The sequence below is a fragment of the Simochromis diagramma genome, unplaced genomic scaffold (assembly GCF_900408965.1).
Source record: "Simochromis diagramma unplaced genomic scaffold, fSimDia1.1 OVJJ01000216.1, whole genome shotgun sequence".
Taxonomy (NCBI): domain Eukaryota; kingdom Metazoa; phylum Chordata; class Actinopteri; order Cichliformes; family Cichlidae; genus Simochromis; species Simochromis diagramma.
Window position 1 is genome coordinate 19,619,981 of NW_024386883.1, and position 22,847 is coordinate 19,642,827.

Below are 22,847 nucleotides of genomic sequence, written 5' to 3' on the forward strand. Positions count from 1 at the left end.
ACACCGTTGTTGTTCTCGTGACATTACCAGTAAGTTTGATGTGTCACATGACCCTCTTCCTATTGAAAAAAACAAACGTTGTATCCAAGATGGCCGACTTCTAAATGGCCACCATGGTCACCGCCCATCTGGAGGAGTTTGCCCCCTCACATATACTAATGTGCCACAAACAGGACTTTAATATCACCAACCATTCCCATGTTATCACGCTGTATCCATAGAAACGGCCCACCCTGTATAAGTTTGGATTTTGTGCCATGTTTTTGCCACGAGCTCAGTGTGTCACGGACTGAAGAAACAAATACTGCAAATAAAATATCAGTTAGCATGTCCATATAAACCGAGTGGGGCTTTTACATTGGAGAAAAATCAAATGCTGATATCACAGTAAAGACCCTCCTCCTATAATACTCTCATAATATTTACACTACGTGAGGATTACAAAAAGATTACTGGAAATGGCAGGACTCACAAAGTGTGTAAAAAACCTACGAAGTGACCTTTTGGGTTAAGTTAGAAGTAAACTCATCTGCAGGGAGTATCTTCTTCAATAAACAGGTTCAGTGAGGTGTGTAAGCGTCATGTATGTAATCACACAGCGGCCTCCTGCTGCCTGAACAAGAAACCAGAACACAAACACACAAGCAGAGACGGTGTCGCTGGACCTGCGCACGACTGATATTTATGACCCAGTTTGCTAAATTTTGGATTTTATCTGCTTTTTAACTTCAGGAAGAAATGATTTTGGACCCCTCGAAACAGGCTGGATGTCAGGGAATCTGTCCTGGAAAATATTAATATGCACTTTTTGATCAGAGGACATTTTTGGTGGTCTGTCACTCACTCGTACGCTCTCCACCTCGCAGTTATAGCAGGGGTGGGAAACTCCAGGCCTCGAGGGCCGGTGTCCTGCAGGTTATGTGTCCTTGATCCAACACAGCTGATCTAAGTGGTTAAATGACCTCATCATGTCTTGAAGTTCTCCAGAGGCCTGGTAATGACTTGATTCAGGTGTGTTGGCCCAGGGTGGGATCTAAAGCCCGCAGGACGCCGGCCCCTGAGGCCTGGAGTTCCCCACCCCTGAGTTAAAGGCAATCACTGAGATTGCTTGAAAACCACCAGAATTATCCTCTAAGGTCAACATGAGCATCAAAATTTGGGCAACTAAGAAGCATCCAGTGATCACGCGCCAATGACCTCACAGGGGTGTGTGTACAGCAGCACATGTATGAGCTGGTCGGACTCCAGTGTGTGTTAACAGCATGACATATTTATAGAGCGCTCTTTGTGGTTCAGTAGTGAGGATGAGGTTTGCATGCGTCGGCTCATCTTCATGCAGGACTCAGATTTGTGCGTTGATGCAGTCAGCGGTCTCCTCCAGCAGTCTGGCTGCAGTTCAGCTTCCTGAAGCCAGGCAGCGTGACGCGTCCGTTGGTGTAGATGTCGCGGTCGGAGCCCTGGTTCATGCGCTTAACCAGGTTCTTCTCGTACAGCAGCGGGTGGTAGGCGCCCAGCGTGCAGGCGGCGTCGTAGAAACGCTGGTAGTAATGGCAGAGCTCCGTCTTCCTCCGGGACGGCAGGAACTCGTACACGTGCACCACCTCGCACAGCGACATCATCAGGACGGTGCCTGGACAGGAAGCAGAGGGCATGAGGACACTTTGCAGAGCTTTTCAGACAGTTTGGTGCGTCCTCTGTTGTGCTTATATAAATCAAATAAAATCGAATAACCAGAACCACAGAAGGTCACAGGAGGACATGAAACCTGACACAGAATATTCCCAACTGAGTGAAAAGGATTTCATTTGAAATCCTGGAAACAAAGACGTCTTTCAGACTAAATATCATTTCTGCCCATGTGGCCCAGCGCTGGTTAGGACTGATCCTCACTTTGGAGCAACATCTACAAACATGAAGCCTTCATGTGTTCTTCATCCAGCCCACAGCTTTGTCCTCAGTTGTGTAACGAACAGCACAGCTGCCTACGCACTGTAGGTCCGCCAACATGTTCACGTCCTCCACGGCCCGCACACATGCTGCAGAAACAACCTTCTCATTACAGATAATCACCTCTGTGTAACAGATCTACTTCCTGTCTGATGATCCTGGAGGAGAGATGTTTATAATGAACTGAGGCTCTAATATCAGACACCAAAGGAGGCGGAGCTCCAGTTACAAATCAGATCCTGCATTTGTGAAACTCGTGACATGAACGGAAGACGTTGGAGGAGAGAGAGAAATATGAAAATCAGGAGTCGTGATCGGCTACAAAGAAACCAAACTGAGACTGAGGGGAAGGACGAGGAGCAAAAAGACTCCCGGCAGGTACAGCGGAACTCACTCAAAACACCGCGAGGAACAGACTTTCAAAATAAAACAGGAAGACAACTGACAGAAGACACAGAGGAGTTTGTATATATGCGTTCAACCTTAAAGGGACGTTTCACCCCTAAAACCAAAGGAAATGTTTTTGCTGCAGCCTGCGGAGTCGTTTCTATAAATTTAAAGTACCAAAAAAAGAAGCCAGGAAAAAACAAACGTGTGTCGGTTCGTCACATGACGCTCTAACGACAGCGTCATGAAGAGGGCAAAGTTTCCTGAGGCAGATTTCAGTCTTTCTTCGTTCCGTGTTATTATGCTCGCTGTTCTCCGCCCACAGCGCACGGCGGCGATGTCACATCGCTGGGCGCCTCATTATCGCTCCTGCAGAGTTCGCCTGGTGCGCAGACTGAAGGCTGAGACGGGCGGTGCAGAGAGATCAAAGGAGTGAGGCGGATGATGCCTCATCGATCAGCGGATCGGCCTGGACCAATAAGCAGCTGTCACACAAACGTTCTTTCAGAAGATCATGATTGGACCAGGAGACATTTACAGAAAACAAACAACACACGATCGATGCAGCCAATCAGGTCGCAGACACAAACATCTGATATCTAAACGCACACAGGACTTGAACATTAGTGACCTCTGAGTTTATATTTTAACGAGTATTCAGTAAATGCTTTGTTTCAGATTTCTGCCCCACGTGTGTTATGAAGGCAGTTTGTAGCATAAACAGGAAGTGAGAGAAAACCATACCGAGCATGCCGGAGGAGGGCGGGTTCTTCTGGATGGGCTCGGCCATGTTGTCCTGTATTCGCTGCCAGATCTGCCACTCAAAGCGAGGATGCAGGATGTAGAAGGGCTGCAGAGGGTGGAGCCTCCTGTACCTCTGGTACTGGGCGAAGATGGGGTAATCAGTCCTGTTGAACCACTGCGGGGGGGAGGGGCATACAGGTATGAGTTTTAACTGACACCTCAAAATACATTCAGTATCAGCACCAATCCTGCTGCTTCAGTCTTTGTTTTACTGATGCTTCCCTTTGACTGAGTTATCAGGGAGACGCTCTGTGCAGGCTGCAGAAACAGGACGTTAACTAGTTAGTGACCGAGGGATGTTTTAGAACAGAAAGTGAGCAACCATAACTGAAAACAGGGGAACAAAGACGTGAGAGGAACCGATAAACTCCATAAATACAAACATCACAAAAATACTGCAAACAGCAGCTCAAATAAACCAGAAACTTAAAAGCTCAGACCCTGAGAATCTCACTGGGATCATGACTTTTCTACCACATAAAGGCTGCAGAGATAATGTAGGGGGCGGCGGCTTCGGAGAGGAAAAGAAGGGCCAGGGCCCCCCCGCTGTTTGGAGTGTCCTTCATGTGCAAATCTTTCAGTACCACTGCTGGACTGAGGCCTAAATGTCAGAGTTGTCCTTTATGCAGCTTCCAGTAACGAAAGAGTCTCCATTTAAAGGGACAACAGACAAGATGCATTCAGAGCAGACCAGCTGGGCTGCATAAAGGACCAGCACAAGATAAATGACGTCTTTTGTCCACTGGGTTTTAATCGTGCCAGGTTACTCGAGTGGAGTCCAGGAATAAAAACAAAGAGCAGAAGAAATCCTCTGTGGTGGTAGACGTGTCCTCTCAGGATAAACACATGAATTATGCATCAGAGAAACGGCTTCAGAAGCTGGAGAACCAGCAGTTGTTCCTGCTGGTAACTGGATTTACTGACGACTCGTTCAGTTTCCCTGCAGCGCAGAGTCAGACCGGCTCCACGCTCTGTGCATCCACGAGGGGAACACTTCATCATGTCAACCTTTAAGCTCCTGAGAAAAGCCTGCAGACCAGGACCACCCGACACAGGAACAGTTTCTTTCCCCTCGCCATCTCCCTCCTAAACAGCTGACCTGTCACACTGCTCCCACTGCCAGACTGCAACTGCACCTTATGTACATTCTGTAGTATTCATTCCACCTCATTTCTGTATTCTATGTATATAAGTTTAGATTAGTTATTTATAGTTGGTTTACACAGCTTTGTGTAATGTGTGTATAAATAGACACGTGTGTGTGTGTGATTTACATTGCTGTGCTTGAGCGCCTCCATCTACTGGAACCAAATGCCTTGTATGTGTCGGCACATATACTTGGCCAATGAACACGATTCTGATTCTGAAAAGAAGCCAGTGTGCAAGAGCCACAACCTGCAGTCCCTCAAGTGTCCACTAGAGGTCCCAGCAGTGAGCCAGTCCCCACAGACTCGTGTTAAAATGTTTGGCTTTGCCCTGGAGCGAATCTTCCCGTCATAAAGCTTTACATTTTATTTATTAGGGGCGTGGCCTATTAGACTGAAATACATATGCAGGTATCGACTGTGTGCACAGCAAAGTTATGTTGTATGTTTCACTGTTTTTGCACAAACGTGACATTTTCCAAACAGAATTCTTGCAGTCAGACACACCATCATCTTTACCTGTGCTCGTCCATGTTAGTCTAAAATCCACAAATGTCCAAAGAAACCACAAACTGATTAATACAAGCGTGTGCAGGAATATGTGCACCCGGCGGAGCCGTAGGAGGAAAACTTGAATAAATGTGTCTCTTATTTGACAAAAATTCTACACTTAATTTGAACAATTTAACAAAAGTTATTAAACACACGCTGGTTGTGACAGAGCTTCTAGCTTAAATCCAAACGCATCACCTTTGTGAGATCAGCAGAGAAGGGGGCGGGGTCCCAGGCCACCAGAACACCTGAGCTGTACAGAGAACTGGACAGGAAGCGGTGGTCATCAGACGCCATCACCTGTAAAGATTCAGAGAAAAAGCACACTGACACACGTCGCTTAGCGAGCCGCGTCGCACAAGCTTTAATAAATAAAACATGACTTTTAAAACTCTTTAAAAATGAAAAACTGTGAAAACCGAGCAGCTAAATTCTCTGGTTCTACTGATTAATCCAAATCCACTCAGTCGAGTTTTGACTTTGCCGTATTCAGAAGCATTCTGCAGATCCTCACAGCGAGGTGTTCTCACATAAAAGCATCTAAAAACAGCCACAGGCAGCTGCTCTGCACTGAAACGCCCACAGCCCATCTGCAAACTCGACCTCTTCAGCGCGACCATCGCCTGCAGCGTCGTTACAAACTCGACTTTACTCCAAACTGTGGCGGAGAGCCGAACGCTCTCACACACTAAACAAAGTGATTTAGATAACAAAGCTGCACGTGTTGTATGGAAAAGTTATTAAAAAATAAAAACAATTAACATTATTTCTGTCACATTGTTGTGTTGATATTAGACACCCAGGTTTCTAACAATGAGGCCAAAATCAGCCTAAACGCTTCGTTTCACACAGTTTTTCTCCTCTTGGATCTCTGTGATGTCACAGAGGGGGATCTCAATCAGATCTGTTGAAATATTTTGCTTATGAGGGGCAACCAATCAGAAGAAGACAAGTTAATAAGTGTGACAGAGAAAATTATCGTATAAAACTGGCGGCAGATTAACAATCAAAGCGCAGACGATCTTTGGATTCTCGTCTTATTATCACCACGTCTGTCTCGTTGGCAGTGAAGCACTTCCTCTCAGCTCAGCTGTCACCACCTGTGTCTGTGCCCACCTGTGAGTTGATGAGGCGGATGGTGGTTTTGGACCCGACGTCCTTCTCGTACCCGGTGGTGGGCGCAGCGTTGAAGCGCAGCACAGCTTCATGCGAGTCTGAAAAACGAGAAAACCAATTCGGTTAAGAAGAAGTGAAAGTTTGTGATTCGCTGTAGTGACGCGTTTTCTGTTCATCAACCAAGAACACACACACACACACACACACACACACACACACACACACACACACACACACACTCTTAATTCAACAGATCTTTCATTTAAAAGATGATGATAAAGTCAGTTATTACATAAAGAGCTGAGTTCAGCAGGAACACTGGGTGAATCTAAAGCAGTCTGAGGTCACTTAAATGTGTTTTCAGCCTATTTTCACACTAACTTTGTGCCTCCTCCACGTTTTCGGACACAAACAGCAGAAAAAGAAAAGAGCAGCTGACTTGTTCTGTCCCACAGTGGTGGAGCTTAGTTTCAGTTGGACAGTCTGTCCATTCACCCGTTTTCTGCAGCTTGTCCGGGCCATGTGGGCGGCAGACATTCCTCTTCCTGCCTCCTCTGAGGCAACAGCAAGATGTTCCCAGACTGCCCCGGGGCCTCGAGGGGCCTTTGGAGGGGACACTCCACCCTTTTATGGCTAATGCCAACAGCCAGCACATCATCCTCCAGCAACAGAGAAATGATCCTGACCACCAAACCTCCACCCACTAGCACGGCAGTTGGTTATAGAGGCGCTGCACGCAGCTCACACTTCAGTCAGAGCGCCAAGCAAACTGTGTTTGCAGACATGCTGGGTGAGAAACTCTGGAGCTACCAGACTTCTGCAGAAAACAGCTCAAACACATCCTTCCTCTGTGGTTCGGGGACAGTGTGCTGCAGAGAGCAACTTTGCTTTGCAACTTTCACACAGCGAAAACGATCCTGTGTGAGAGCAGCAGGGCTCAGCACTTACACCAAACCTCACTTTGACCGTGCTGTTTATGTTTCGCGTGCTGCTCACTGCTGATGCTGGGAGGAGAAGAGCAGCTCTGAGGTTCTCGACAGAGAAATATCGTCTCATCCTCTGGACTGTCCAGATGTGAGGGACATGTCCTTTTTAAATCCCAGACTTTGGGAGTGAAAAGCATCAAATCCACATTTAACCCTTTAAGACCTACCATAGAACCAAGTCCGCCAGAGATTATTTTATATTTTTACCTGCTGTGGAGCCATTTTTGGGAGCATTTCAAGTTGCTATACATCAATACAACCATTATAGCCCAGATTTTAATAATATGTCTGCATTAAGTGCATAGTAATTACATAAATTGCAAAAAAGTGCAATAAACTACAAAAAAATTGAAAATCGTTTTTGTTTTTTAACATATATTTCTAGTTAGAGAAATTTAAGAGGCTTGTCCCTCAAAACTGTAAATACAAAAAAGTTGCACAAAATAGTTTCCCACCACAAGAAATTAATTTTAAGTGTCTTCATAGTTTTATTTTTGAAATACACCAATTTTTATATACTGCAGGAAAAATGAAAATGAATATTATAATGCAAATTTGCAAAAACAATACCATATGCATCAAAATAAACTATTTCCAGCAGTGCAATATGAAGCATCCCAGAAACGACACAGAAAGTCAGAAAGTCAAACATAACTTTTAAAAACACCAGTATAGGCTCATGAGGCCCTGATGGCAAAAAACTACATTTCCGCGAAAATGACGTCACTTCCAGTTTCGGGCAGGTCATGGCGGACATGCGATAGTTCGCGCTGATGGTCATAGGAAGTGTTATGAACAGCTGATCAGATCGGCAAAGTGTGTTTCTGGAATATTATGTTTTTGTTGCTGCAAGCGCTTTTTATGCAGTTTTTGCAAAGATATATGTGGAAGGAAACTGTGACCGAGGACAAGCTGATGGCATAAGATGTAAGTACAACTCCTCCGGTTTCATATGCAAAAAAAATTATTGCGCTAGCTCACGTGGTTGCAGAGCTACGGGATTTAAAAATAGTTACGCAAAACAGAGCGTGCCCGCTCTGACCGGCTTTAAAGGGTTAAATGTCTCACCGATCTCTTTGCCCAGCCCAGAGTAGCGCAGCGAACCCGCCGATGACACCACAGCACAGCTCTTGTAGGGTCCGAGGTCAGAGGTCAGCTGCTGCGGAGGCAGCTGGGTGGCCCAGGGCAGCAAGGAGAAGGGCTGGAGGTCAGGGGTCAAAGTTGCGACCTCTACTTTGTCCTTCAGTTGGCAGAGAAGCTCGGGACCGCTCAGCTTCGGGGTGCCAGAGACGCCGCCGGGGCCCGACAGCTCGACTCCGTATTTGTTCATCGCCTGACAGAAACACCAGAAACATGGAGGGAGGAGCGCGTCAGTCCATATAAAACTGGACTTAGCCTGCATGTAACTTGTAGACGCTGCGTCACTGGTCCACGACTCACCTGGTAGTTCTGCACCACCTTCTTCATCCTGGTCCCCAGCATGCTGCTGGACATCTCGTCGTCCCACACCTCTCCCAAAAGCCCGTTAGGCCCGAAGAACTCGGCGTCGCTGCCTCTGCCGCTCAGCTCGCCCTTCCGCCGGCCCCCGAACAGGGTCTCCAGTGCTCGCGTGAAGGGGCGCGGCAGCAGCCGGCTGAAAAACCCCGGGGGCTCCCGCTGTTTCCGTTTCGACGAGGAATCCCTGGCTTCGTGGCTGTGGTTGGACGAGGACAGGACGGGGATCGGACGGCGAGGGTCGCCTGGGATGACGCCCGGGAGCTTCTGAGGGTCCGTGTACATGGGCTTGGCTCCACCTCGCAGCACCTGTGGGAATCAGCAGCATCAACATTATTGTGGTTCACCAAAAATAACTCAAGTCTGTTCGTTTCTTCCCCCTCAGGAAGTGGTGCAGACTTTCAGGTGGTGCTTGACACCAGCTCAAGCATCGAGCCTGTAGCTTCCTCTCGCTGGAGCGCAGCTGCAACACCTTAAATATGACGATGGAGAGAACGAAAGCTGGACCACTAAACCCTGGTTTTGGCCTTGAGGCTATTTCTGATTGGTTGAGGGAACAGCAGAGCGCCGACTGACGTGCCAGATGCTTCTCTGTGGTTCTGTGTCAGGTCTTCTAAGGACATGACTTTCAGATACTGTTCAGCTGTAGTTGTTTTTAGGTCTGCTGCATCTTCTTCTGGCCTCCACTCACTGAGTTTGGGAATCAGCTTGTCGGTGCGAACACAGTATTGCCTTTGAGACTTTTCGATATTTAACCAGAAATGAGAACAAATGATGTGTTTTTGTGACAGTCTGCTAATAAAAGTTGTTCTTATGTGTAGGAACAACACTTTAAAACATCTGGCTGCTTGGAAGCAAAATATCTAGAAACAAGGGGTGGCTCAAGACTTTTGCACAGTGCGTGTTTGTTTGTTTTCTTGCCAAATTTCATTTTTCACCTGAATTTAAAACTTTGTTTTCCTTGCAGTAGTTTTGCTGTGGGTTGAATAGAAACGTTAAACTTTTCACACCTTGATGACGTTGTGCGCATGAGGCTGCGCGCGGGTTCGTGCCCGGACGCCAAAGATGGCGTCGGTGACGGGCACGCTGTTTTCAGCACAGATGGCGTAGAGCAGAGCCATGGAGATGCAGAAGAAGGTCATGCAGAGCACGCCGCGGCGAGCCCGTCGCCTCAGACGCCACAGCAGGCTGACTCTGTCCATCGCTCCCGCGGGTATCTGCAAAGACAGAATGAAAGGTTTGTATTACACATCAGAGCCGCTGTGTCTCACCTGGACTCTGTGTTGTGGGTCAGCTTATAAAAGACGGGGTGGGGGTGCGGCACATTTCATGTTCAGTATCGGGAGAATTCAGCTTTCATCACAGCAGCTGATGAGAACGCACAGAGCTCAGAGACCAGCTTCCTGTAACGGCTCCGTCAGTGCCGTTTAAGAGATTTCACACATGAAATTAAGACTCAGCAATATCAAGGTGATGTGTTCAGTTAATCTCTGCTAATCTTCACAGCTGACTGTAGCTGATGCTTTTCTGTCACCTGAGACAATAAAACAAATTTTTAGTGTTCACAAATATGTCTGAAGGTTCTCAGTCATCCAGGTCATCGCAGTCTAAGGAGCTTGGAAAGAAAAGCGTCTGGACTTCTTTAAGTTGCTTGAAGATGTTCCACCTCTCATCCCAGAAGCTTCTTCAGCTCTAGGGTCACCTGGTGGAGAGTCCCAGATTTAAACCCAGTGGGAGTTTCCCCCCCAAGAGGGACAAAGGACCCCCTGATGATCCTCTACCTAATCACATGAGCCGAGGTGTGAAAGCGGGTGTGGGTCCCAATCAGCCAGAGTTTCGGGTGAGTTCATTGTGAAACCTGGCCCCACCCTATCATCTGATTTCCTGAGGTCAGATGGCCCAGGATGTGAGTGGGCATTAAGGCGTCTGGGAAGAATCTCACGAGTTTAAACTGACAGAAGAACGCAACACACAAAAACAGAGCTACAAATAAAAATGTGGAACAAAACATTTGGCTAAAAAACCTAATAAACGTCGGGAGAAGAAACAAACTGGATGAACATAAAAATCAACCAAAGCACGAGGTGCTAATAAAAAGCTGGTTCACACAGAAGGTCCTCAAAACAATCCAGATACCAAAAAAACAAAAAGGATAAATGGTAAATGGCCTGCATTTGTATAGCGCTTTTCTAGTCCCTAAGGACCCCAAAGCGCTTCACACTACATTCAGTCATTCACCCATTCACACACTGGATGGTGGAACGAAACAAAGTCCTGAAGGTAAGTCTTCTAACTGTGCCACAGCCTGAAAAAGAAGACGTGGAAATCACTTCAGCTTGTCGCAGATCAAAGTGAAATTAATCTGATTGATCAGGTTTCCAGCAGCAGATCAGACTATAAAAACATGTACACATCTTCTAAATCACCAAATTATTCCATGCATGCTTCAGTCACGCTGCAATCCAGTTTACTCTTGGTTCTTCGCTCTGCACATCACCAGCTCCTGACCAGGTGATGTGTTCGGTGTCAGTTACCACGGCGATTTAGCCTCGTAAAAGGAGACTATTGTGCCCACTCACACCACAGAGACAAACACGAGGAAGCACCTTACAAATGATGCATGCATCAAAGAGGAACCATCAGCTTTCAAAATGCTACACTTTGGAAGTGATGGACACCGAAGGTTGTGGTGAAGTTTAACATTCATAACTCAGTATGAAGTTGCTCAGGGCAACCACCACACACAGGCAAAGGTCAGGAAAAGAAAAAAGGAGCATCTGGTGAAGAGAGTGTGCTGAAAGGTGAGTCTTTACAACAGTGTCAGACTCGTCACAGACTTTTGCGAGCACGCCTCGAGTCACGCCTGAAAGTCACGAACAAGCTCGTTTTTTTTTTTGTTTTGTTTTTTTACAGGACGTGTTTGGGGTGTGACCTCTTCATGGCCTTCGCTCAGTAAGACCAGAGAGGAGCTGGTTCACTAAGTCTGCTAACATCGAGCTGTGTCCATCTTTCACCTCGATGTGGTTGATTTGTGCAGGCGTGGAGCAAAACGACCACACTGACAGTCCAGAAGTGTAAACGCTGCACGTCTGAGACTGACATTCTGTCACATGACGCCAATAATCAGACTTCACTCTTCTGACCGCTGTCACGCTGTCTGAAGTAACACGCCGACGCTCCGCGCAGCTTTAGCGACTTCAGAGCCTCGGTCTCTCCACACTCTGATGTCTGAGCGATGTTCAGGAGTAGAGGGGCTGTTTTTCTGATAGCTGATTGGTCAGTAGGACTAAAACTAAAACAAACAAAAAAAGTTTGTTTTTTCATTTGAAATAATTCGTTCAGGTTCCTGCAACTGTGACATTTTAGCCCTGTCTTTGTTTCTGTTGATTTGTTGCAACAGAAGTGATTCAGTCACTGAACCATACCAGCAATGTTTAACTTATAGTTGACTAATAAATGATATATGATATGATAAATGATAATTTGTGTATTTCATTACAGATGAGCTTTGCTGCAGGGAATGAAAGTCCTTCTGTTAATCAGCCTTTTTAGTAGGTCTGAGTTTTCCATATTTCTGTTGAGCTCAATCATTCATATCTCTGGTTTTGCATATTTTATCAACATGACCGTCTCATCCATGCTGCCAAACTGTTGCTAAACATCACCAGTGACTGCTGTTGCAATCTTCCTGAGGGTACACTTGTTGTTGTAAGTAGGGCTGCCACAAACGATTATTTGGATAGTCAACTAGTCACCGATTATTTTTGCAATTAGTCGACTAATCAGATCATCATCCATTGGACATACAGCTTATCCCATATGGAAAAGAAATAGTAAAAACTTATATGATTTAATCATGAAAGTGGCCACTTTCTCATTACTTTCATATGTTGTTTTAGTAAGTATCCAAAACATACAAGTTTCATTATATAATTTTTCAATGGATCTTATATCTGTTTTCACTCTTGTATGCTTTTCATGCAAGTTTCACACAAGACAGATACAAACTTTATAAGATTTATAAATATCTTTTCCATATGGGATTGCACCAGCAGCATCTGCTCTTATATAACTATCATTCGCTTACAGCTTTAAGTGTTTAAGGTCTGTGCTAACTAAAAATAAAGACAAGATGATAGTTTATTAAATTTTAATGAAATCTGCAGATGGTTTCGGTGAAGTTTAATAAACTCCTTGCTGTCTAAAATATAACAGGACACCGGAGTATATCCTTGAGCATCTCACACTTCTGATAATCAGCTGTCTGCTTGACGTTTATTCAGCTGTGTAAAAACTATAACTTTAATCTCAGCCAAACCGATTTACTCAGGAACAAATAAAATACTGAAAAAAGCCAAACAATAACATTTTTAAGTTATCTAAGTGACTCATATATCATGTTTAACCTGAGTAGCGAAAGACGGCGGTGGGTTTGAAAACGATTTGCCGGGAGTCCGGTGTTCTCACGGCTCTAGTGAGCCTAGCCCCCGGCTAGCTATCGAGCTGGTGGGTAACAGACGTCTCCGAAAACGTCGGAGCGCTTTTGAAAATATGTGGTGTCTTGATAAACTGAGCAGATATTTGAGGTTTACACAGCTACATTCTCGCCTGAAAATATGTTAAACGTTTATTTTGTGACCCGGAAAGAATAATAAGAGTAACATTAAAACTAACTAGCTGCCGCCATTGTTGGAAACTGAGCTGGGCTGCGCTATGAATTCTGGGACACAGCTTCTTCTTCGGGGTTTAACGGCAGCTGGCATCCTTGTACATGCAGTGCTGCCATCTTCTGTTTCAGTCCGTTATTACACTCTTAAATCCTGCTACTTATTCCTGCGGCTTTTGGGATCTTACAAAGCTTCAAACGACACGTCGACTATTAAATCAGTCGTCGACGGTTTTGATAGTCGAGGTAATCGTGGCAGCCCTAGTTGTAAGGTCTACACTCTATGATTAAGATGAGATAAGAGATACGATGAGACTTATTGATCCCACGGTGGGGAATATTTGTGTGTTACCTCAGCTCAGGTAGAGATAGCAGAAGAACAAAAAGTCAAGACACACAAAATAAATAAGATAATACACTATATACATGGCAGCATACACACTATGTGATTATAAATAGAGGGTTGTGGAAATATTCAAGAAGTATAAAGTATTCTACCACTGATATTAGTATGTAAGTAATAGATATCTATAAGTACAGACACGCACACACATCCATACATGTAGAAGGTGCTTTAAATATAAAATGATTACTTAGCAGGTGTTTGTTATGTTCTCAGCACCATCTGTCTCCACACCAAAGGAAGATAATTACACACGTCTAACTCATCATAATACCACAGAGGTGGGTGAGGTGGAGCCTGCGTGGTGTAACAAACATTAGGAACGGGTCTAACAGCTCCCAGATCCTTCGTTCTTTCAGGGCCGACCTCCTCTGGTTCTGTGGAGGAAAAGACTTTTCGATTTGGTGCCTCAGACGTGGTCAGGAGCCCGTACGACGGTAAGATCGGTGCTTCCAGTGACTGTAAGGACGCCGGTCCAACCTCGCTCACGTACCAGTGCAGTTACGATGAGTCCTGAATGTTGATCTTGATTTAATAGAGATTTTGATATAAATTGGTGCTAATGAAGTTCTGGGAGGTTTATCTAATGAACATGTGTTACCTAATTAAACCGCAAACTAATTTAAATCCATCCTGTTGGATGAGCCCTGATAAACTGTGGACCGCATTAATTAAGTTTCCTATAAGGTCTAATCGGCGAACTAAATCTGAATATACCATCGCAGGTCTGTTTTCACATCACTGAGGGTGATCTAGGAGATGCTCCTGACAGAGAGGGGAGGTGCTCAGTGTTACTAAGTGCTGCAGTTGGTTCTTCATAATAAAACAGCCTTAGATGTTGGCGTATGTTGGAGCACCTGGAAAGTGATAGCATGAGAGTCGAGTCTGTGTTTACCGAGTGTGCGGCTCTTTGTTCGTTCGCTCTCCTGAGTGAACAAAGAGACAGATCCGTTTATAACTCGAACACTTAACTGAATAATAAATCTGAAAGACATTTGTACTTTGAGTTTATGGCGTCTCCTCTAATAAAATAAACCCGACAGGCAGCACAGAAAATCCAGGATTAATTCCAGAGTTAGTGAATAATCCCAAATCCTGCGTCATAGTCCCGCCACTGATACGTCATTCGTTCACAGCAGAGCAGGCCGCCTGCACCGTGTCAACCAATCAAACAAACTACACGGCGACACGTCACAGTTTGTTACTCAGGAAGAGGAGAAAGCTGTGGTCAAGACAGCGAGAGCGAGTGTAGAGATGTGAGCAACACTGAAGGTGTTTGTTGTGTGTAGTTAGTGTGTAGTGTAGTCGTTTTTTGATCATTAATAAATAAATCGATAAATGGGGCTGTTCGATATAACGATATATATCGGATGACGATATAAAAATGTCTATCGTTTTATTTTACGCTATCGTTTGTTTCGTGGTGTCGCAAAATAAACTCTTTACGGCAATATTTTTTCATCGTTTTGATGTCACTGTAGGGGCTGTATTCATTTCTTAAAGTTCTCTCTTCTTATATTTAATATAACCACACTACGGACCGACAAGCGCCTGTTTTTATGCGTTGTCGTTAGCAACAAGGACGGTAAAACCATCGCGTGTCCGCTTGTTTATTTTCCACATAAACCTTTCACAATAAAGCTCAAGATCCTGTTGAGATTTTTCAAAATAAACTGAATCACGTGAAAGATGCAGAGTGTTTACAGGTGAGAAGCAAAAAAGAGCCGCCAGGTGCTAAAAAATAAACCTTAGACTCAAACGTTAGAACAGGCTTTTCCCCGCAGCACGCCGTGTAATAAATACTCACAAAGAAAACGGCACCGTTACAACTTATGTCTAAAAATGTAAAGTTTCATGCATCGTTAAAACACTCGACTCCAGCTACATGACAGCTGGAAACACTTCACGCAAGTCGAGATGCCCGAGATTCACAGAATTTACAGAAAATGTTAAATTTGTGATTTATATCGTTATCGGACGATAGAAGTCTTATATCGGGATATAAGATTTTGGTCAGATCGCACAGCCCTATCGATAAATCATTAGGTCTAACACACACACACACACACACACAAAATTAGTACAAGTCTACCAACAACATCTCCTGAAATGATGATTTTTAGTAAAGAGATAAAAACCATCTTACTTTTTTGAAAAGACGTTCCAACACGTCTAATCACGAGCTCTTCAGCGCCTCTAATAACGCCGGCAAGCAGACTGAGACTCAGCAGCACTAAATGCTGATCACAACATCCTGTTCAGACCACACGTAACAAAAACCAATCAGATGTGCGTTAGATCAGTTCCACTGATCTTAGCATGCAGGAATAAAAGCACACAAAGTGCTCTGATAGTGTCGGGTTAATGCTTTAAATCAGTATTATCATCATTATGAGATTGTTATTAAATTAAATTTTATTTTCGTGTTGACAACTTCTTCCTGTTCTGATAGTCTCAGGGGGCAGGCGATGCCCGAGGGACTACAGCTGTGTGCAGTAAACTTGTTCCGTTTGAAAGGCTGCTTTCTGTTTGTTAGAGAAAATATTAGAAAAAGAAATAAGAAATATAGCATCCAAAAAAAAAAAGGAAATAGCCACAATAGTTACTATACTCAGGACAAAAGGTAAGAAAACCTGCCTTTGGCTGATTATTTGTGTAACGGTGCTTCTCAGTAACAAATCTTAGACTATTGAAAAGCTGACTTACGTCCTCTGACACGGCGCCTCACTAGTGAGGAGGATGGATTTGTGGGTGGAGCAGCAGAGTTGAGGACGCACACGCAGGCAAACCTTCTGCCAATGACCAGCAGGAGGCGTCTTGGGGCAAGCAGGGCTGTGTTTTATAAAAATATCGATATATTTTTATGCGAGATATGAGCTGTGACAATATCCTCTTCGTACCGTGTCTCTTACAGGTGCCATTTATGGTCCTTATACACACACAGTCAGTAATATTACGTTGAAGCACAGTACGTATCACTCCGCGAGGCTCCTCGGTAGCCGTAATGCGCCGACAATCCATCAGCGGTGCAGCTCCGTAGCTTACCAAAGTCGTACTAAAACATTTATTGACAGATTGCTGAGCGCCGTGCACATAAAATGTGTTAACGAGCTAACCCCGCTAACGCCATCTGCACAGCCTAGAATCCTTTCATTTTCTCAAAAGTTGACAGCGCACCTTATGGATGAATTCTGGTTGTGGTTGATGACCGCGAACTGATTTTATGTGCACGGCGCTCAGCAATCTGTCAATAAATGTTTTAGTACGACTTTGGTAAGCTACGGAGCTGCACCGCTTGATGGATTGTCGGAGCATTACGGCTACCGAGGAGCCTCGTGGAGTGATACGCACTGTGCTTCAACATATTATTACTGTACTGTGTGTGTATAAGGACCATAAATGGCACCTGTAAGAGTCGTGGTTACGAAGAGGATTTCAAACTCAAGACTGTCAGTCACGCAGTAGAAGTTGGGAACAGAGCAGCTGTGAAATCTTTGTTATTATGCTCAGCGTCTGTTAGTTTACAGTTTGACTAAACAGTTGTGAGCTCTTTGTTATGCACAAAAACAACATTGTTTTCTTTTATTTACGGATCATTATTATTTAATAAATGCTGATCATTTATTTTTGAGTAATTTTTCATGTACATCTACGCTGTATGTTAATTAAAGTGCCTGTGTGACATCTGGGACACCGCTGTGACTAAACTCTCTGTTTGTTCTTACTTTATGGCTTTAAAAAAATATCGAGATATATATCGTATATCGCCATCCAGCTAAAGAATATCAAGATATGAATTTTGGGTCATATCAACCAGTCCTAGGCTGTGTCGTACATCATCACCCACGATAACCTCAGCTTAAATTTCTATCCATCTATCCGGTCGTTCAGTCTGACGTCACTAGCCGTGTCTGGGTCTAAACTCCACTGCAGGTCCATATATCAAACGATCACTATGGCATTACTGAGAGTTGAAAAACTGTCTAAAGTCTTTCATCTTTAATAAAATGATCAGCGTTCTGCTCTACCAGGTGTAACAGTTGAGTTTAACATCCAGGCATCCATGAAAACGGAATTTATGACATTTAACGGAGTTAGAAGTTAGCAGGAAGTTAGCTCGCTAGCTTCTATCTAAATACAATATAGCATGTCCTGACTGCGGGGTTTTGGAAACAAATTAAAACGTACAGCTCTGCTATCACTTCCAGCATAAATGAAGACAGAAAACTAAACAGCAGTGACGTTTGTAGGGTTACTGAAGTTTGGCTAGCTGGTATATAATGATGTGCTACGTGACCGCTAGCGACACAGCTATGTTAGCATAATATAAACAAGCTAACTTTTTTTCCACTCGATAAAAGTTAACGTGAGTGTTCTCGGTGGTCAGGAACAAATGTAATCGCATGGCAGGATGCTGTAAAAGGACCAAACTTCAGCCAGGAGAACAACTGAGATAATCCATCCACAATACGAGGTTAGTCATTCATATACTGCTGCATGGGCTGGGCTGTAGCTACATCCTAAGGTTTTTAAAACTGAGCTTAAATAAATAATTAGCGTTAATAAAAGCCGAGGGAGGTCAACAGTGATCACTGACTGTTTTAGGAGCTTTTTGAGATTAAATAGAAGAAAATACAAAACATTAAACATGTTAACAACACAAAAGCCATATTAAACGCAGACTACTTTAGACCCGGAAGTAGGATTCGTCACGTCATCACTTAACAACCGGATTCTCCTCCGCTTGTCCTTTTCAGGGTCGCGGGGGGGGGGGGGGGGGGGGGGCTCTCTCTTTTCTCAGTTATTGATTCGGTCTTCAGTACCTCCCCCGCTCTCCATATAGATAGCTCCACTGAAACTTGCGATAGGTTCTTGCAGTTTTTTTTATTAATAAGATAGAAAGGCTTCGATCTACATCTACCCCATCTCTGTATAATGTCTCATTAACATATACCTCCTCAACTGCTTTTGACCAGTTTGCGGCTGTATGTCTTAACCAGGTGGAAGATCTTTGCAATAGCATAAAGACATCATCCTGCCCTTCAGATGGAGTCCCGACCCATTTTCTAAAAAAGATTATTAAGGTAGTCGGTCCCGACATTTTAACTATTTAGTTTAATAGTTAAAATGTTTAACTATTTAGAGGACTGGATGTCCTCTAGTCTCAGCTCTGGAGTGGTACCAGCTGGATACAAGCATGCTGTAGTGCAGCCAGTGCAGCTACAAACCTTTCTAAATAGTCATAATATTTTTGAGAAGTTCCAGTCGGGCTTCAAAACCCACCACAGCACAGGAACTGCCCTCCTAAAAATACTTAATGATATTTTATTAATCACTGACTCAGGAGACCTAGCTGTGCTCCTGCTCCTAGACTTAACTGCAGCCTTTGATCCTGCTGACCACAGCATTCTGATCTGGAGCAATGTGGTATCAAAGGTATCCCCTTGGAACGGTTTAGGTCGTACCTCTCCGACAGGACTTTTTCCCTGAGCCTTGATGATTTTATTTCTTCCCCAGCTCCTTTTACTTGTGGTGTCCCGCAGGGTTCCACATTAGGCCCAATGCTTTTTTTTAATCTACATGTTGCCCCTAGGCCTAATCTTTAGGAAGCATAACATCTGCTTTCACTCATATGCCGACGACACCCAGATTTATCTTCGGTTTAATAGAAACACCTCCACGCCCATGGAATCGCTAGTCAAATGTCTCGACGAAGTTAAAACCTGGATGTCCTCAGATTTTCTTACCTTCAATGAGGACAAAACTGAGGTAATTATTTTTGGACCGAGCTGTAATTTCAATGCCCCAGATCTGGACTTATGCAACCTAACATGTGCTGTTAAAACACATGTAAAAAACCTGGGGGTGTTCTTGGATAGCAAACTTACATTCGAGAAACAAATTAATTCAGCTGTCCAGCGGTCCTTTTTTAAATTAAGGCTCCTATCCAAAGTGAGATCTTTTTTTATCTTTTAGGAACTTGGAACGAGCAATTCATGCGTTTGTTTTATCTCAGCTGGATCACTGCAGTTCACTGTATGTGGGTGTCAGTCAGTCCAGCTCGGCCCGGCTCCAACTTGCTGCAGCTCGCCTCTTGACTCGTGTGAAGAAACACCAACATATTACTCCGGTGCTTGCTTCCCTTCATTGGCTTCCAGCGCGTTTTAGAATTAAATTCAAAATCTTACTTTTGACTCATAAAGTGCTAGTTGGCCGGGCACCGGACTATTTGTCTGACCTATTGCAGCTGTATACGCCGTCTAGAGCCCTTCGATCAAGCGATCACCTGCTCCTTACCTTACATAAGTCTAGGATGGGTCATAGAGGAGATCGGGCATTTGCGGTTGTGGCACCGAAAATGTGGAACGATCTACCTCTCCACATTAGAAAGGCCCCGACTGTCACTCTTTTTAAATCGCATCTTAAAACATAGTTTTTTACTCTGGCTTTTGAAACTGTGTGAGAGTTACCAATTCTTTTATCCTAATTTTCTTTTAATTTTCTTACCTGTCGTTGTTTAACTGTTACTCTGTGCAGCACTTTGGTCAGCTCCCTGTTGTTATTAAACGTGCTTTATGAATAAATAAATGAAATCTGGACAGGTCGGCAGCCGGTGGCAGCGCTAACACGTGACAGTTCATTGGTAACTGAATCAGGTGTGAATATGGTTGCCTGTCTCTGCGTCAGCCCTCTCTGTCCGTCCACACTGAGATGGAAAACGCAGCGTTTTGAAAACGCTTTCATTTGAAGACGGTGCTTTCACGTCGCAGTGTGGACAGCGAAAACGGAGACTTTCGAAAACGATGACGCGTGTTAGTCATATGATGCAGTCATGTGACCAATTAAACTAAGACAGCGGAGGGCAGCAGTTGCTGTGTTTGCTCTCAGCTCTGACAGCCCTATTAAAGGTTATTATCAGTCTGTACGTGCTACAGATCAAACTCTTTGATTCTCACTCGCTTTTGCGTTTCATGCATGTGCAGGACTGGAACGTCAGCGTTTTCAGCCGTGTGGACGCCGAGCGCTTTCAGACGAAAACACCGTTTTAAATCTATCCGGGTTAGTGTGGACGCAGCCTTTGCCTGCGCTCACGCTTTGTTTCAACACGTTCACTTGAAATTATGAAGCGTGTCTTCAGTGGGAGCCGCTCGGCGAGAAACAGCCTTCATTTACTCGCACTTAGAAATCAAGCTGGAGGTGTCAGCGCCACAGCAGTGGGTGCTTTCCCACAAACGCTCTTATTGTGGAATAATTTGGTGATAATAATCTGATGATTTTCCTTATTTGCTCATTTTAGGTTTTATTAAATAAAAGTTTTTAGCATCTGAGGCGTTTTGCATCCGAGCGGCTTCGTCCATCTGCAGGTTACCAGCTTATCCAGCCTCCAACATGATCCAGTGAACGGAGGCAGCATCAGTTTAGTGCTGCTGACTGCAAACAGATGTTGTGACAGGGCATCTGATTAAAGATGTTAAGACAAATCCCCCCCCCCCCCCACACACACGCATCTTTGAGAAGATACTCACTCTGCAGCTGAAACGGCTCTTTAAAGACGCCAGGAAGTGAAGACTGACACAAAATGGCCTCTTCTCTCTTCACGAGATCACAAAATCAAGCTGCTCCTCACACAGAGAGCAGAATCGTGTGTGTGTGTCATGCAAGGAGATATGAACACATAAACTACCCGTGATTAAAAAGGCCGGCGTGTGCGTGTTTTAATCCGTCCGCTGAGGGAGGTTGGCAGCGGCGTCACAGCGCACAGCAGCTGATTGGTCGGCTGCAGTGGGACATTTACGCCTCAGATCACATCTCCTGAAATCCTCACTGAACACAGGCGCAGCAGTTTAACGCAGCACTCACTGGTTTGACTCTAAATGAGCAAAATCCTCACACGTTCCCGGCTGGTTGGAAACAGGGTGCACGGTGAAATCTGGCCTTTTTAAATAAATGTTGCATATTTGAGCTTCATCAGTACGACAGACTTCCAATGAAACTTGAAGGGCACAGATCAAGGTCTTAACATCTTCATGTACTTCTACAGTCATAGTTTGAAGGTTACTGAGAGGCCTGCCGGGGAACTTTTGTGCAGTTTGATTGTCGATGGATCGACCCTGCAGACGCAGAAACGGTTTTGCTTTGTGAACAAACACCTCGCTGCTGCGCTGCTTCCTGTTTACTATAACAGCTGCTGTGACACCCCTGTGATGTTTGTACTGATACTCAGCGCAGCTGAAGCTGTGTGAATGAAACTCGACACCCACAGCATCTGCTGCTGGTACTACTGCTGACTCTGTGAGTCAGCTTCATCACAAAGCACACGTTTCTGAGCGCAGAGAGGCTGATATTTCAAACACAGGCTCAGAGAGGACGGATTTATATCGCTCGGAGGATTCAGAGCAAACACTGCAGATGACCTGAGAGGGCGAAGTGAGCACATTACCTTGTAGGCCATGGCTCGTCTTAGTGCGTTGATCGTATTGATGGTTTGAAACAGGATGCTGCTTTCAGCGCTCACCTCATTGCCTCTGTGGAAAGGAATATATACAGTAAACACAGGGTTCATACACATCCAGTCCACTCTTTCTTTCACAGTTTATCTAAAATAAACTCTTAATGAAGGAAACTGGAGCAAACGTGTTAGAACAAAAATAAAGTGTTAAGCTGCAGTCTAGTTTAGTAAAGACTCATAATAAACGTGTCAGAGTGTGTTTTTATGATAGCTTCCTGATAAATGTGCAGCACGTTGCTTTGTTCTGTTATCACTGCTGCATTAATGCACTGTGGACTAAAAGGCCTCAGGAGCACTTTTACTGTCTGCTTCACTCACGATGGCACCAGGACAGACACATGATGCTGCTGTTGGACAGCAAAGATCAGAGTAATGGAAGAAAGGAGGACATTTAAAAACGTGTGAAAAATAACAGGTTCAATGATGATGCTGCACAGTAGATACAGAGCACAAGATTATTAATGACTGACAAGAATAAAGTAAATACAGTAGCACATGCCGGGCATTGGCTCGGCACAGACACATCAACAGAGAGAGATGTCTGAGGTGACCTGCATAGGTGATGCTCCTCCGCTCGCCTCCTGCCTCTGATTTGTGGACGCTAAGGCTCCGAGCAGCTTGTTGTTCCCGCCGCCATGTTTCCGGTGATTCGCGGTCCTGCTGTCCGTCCGTCCGGTCCGAGGCCGGTGTCCGCATGCATGAGCGGAGGCCGGGAGCGGTGAGTCCTCCTCTCTCGTTTTAGCCCCTCTCTTTTCTACTGTCTTTCTCTGTGACGGTCACCATGCAGGCTGCTCCTGCTGCTGCATCGAGCAACAAGCTAGCGCTGACACGACCGGCG

General features: G+C 44.7%; 1 protein-coding gene across 2 annotated transcripts; it reads right to left on the minus strand.

Moving 5' to 3' along the window:
- Positions 1-12: 12 nt before the first annotated feature.
- Positions 13-22,845, minus strand: LOC120734031 (beta-galactoside alpha-2,6-sialyltransferase 1-like). 2 transcript variants are annotated; one of them, XM_040032592.1, is made up of 9 exons: positions 22,561-22,845; positions 21,941-22,025; positions 9,442-9,648; positions 8,378-8,740; positions 8,006-8,270; positions 5,952-6,049; positions 5,034-5,135; positions 3,079-3,253; positions 13-1,630 (listed from the first exon to the last, which is right to left on the minus strand). In XM_040032592.1, exons 2-9 carry the CDS (start codon positions 21,950-21,952, stop codon positions 1,365-1,367), a joined length of 1,488 nt encoding a protein of 495 aa, XP_039888526.1. In that variant the 5' UTR covers positions 21,953-22,025; positions 22,561-22,845; the 3' UTR covers positions 13-1,364. The 2 variants fall into 2 exon arrangements, with proteins under 2 accessions (XP_039888526.1, XP_039888525.1); XM_040032591.1 differs by lacking the exon at positions 22,561-22,845 and having other exon boundaries at positions 21,941-22,554.
- Between the last annotated feature and the right edge of the window lie 2 nt (positions 22,846-22,847).

Excerpts from the sequence above, each read along its gene's own strand:
- LOC120734031 (XM_040032591.1), bottom strand. The coding sequence starts at position 22,069 with ATGTGTATGAACCCTGTGTTTACTGTATATATTCCTTTCCACAGAGGC. Across the intron at positions 8,741-9,441 it reads ATGCGCACAACGTCATCAAG|GTGCTGCGAGGTGGAGCCAA; the intron begins GTGTGAAAAGTT and ends TGATTCCCACAG. Across the intron at positions 6,050-8,005 it reads TGGGCTGGGCAAAGAGATCG|ACTCGCATGAAGCTGTGCTG; the intron begins GTGAGACATTTA and ends CTCGTTTTTCAG.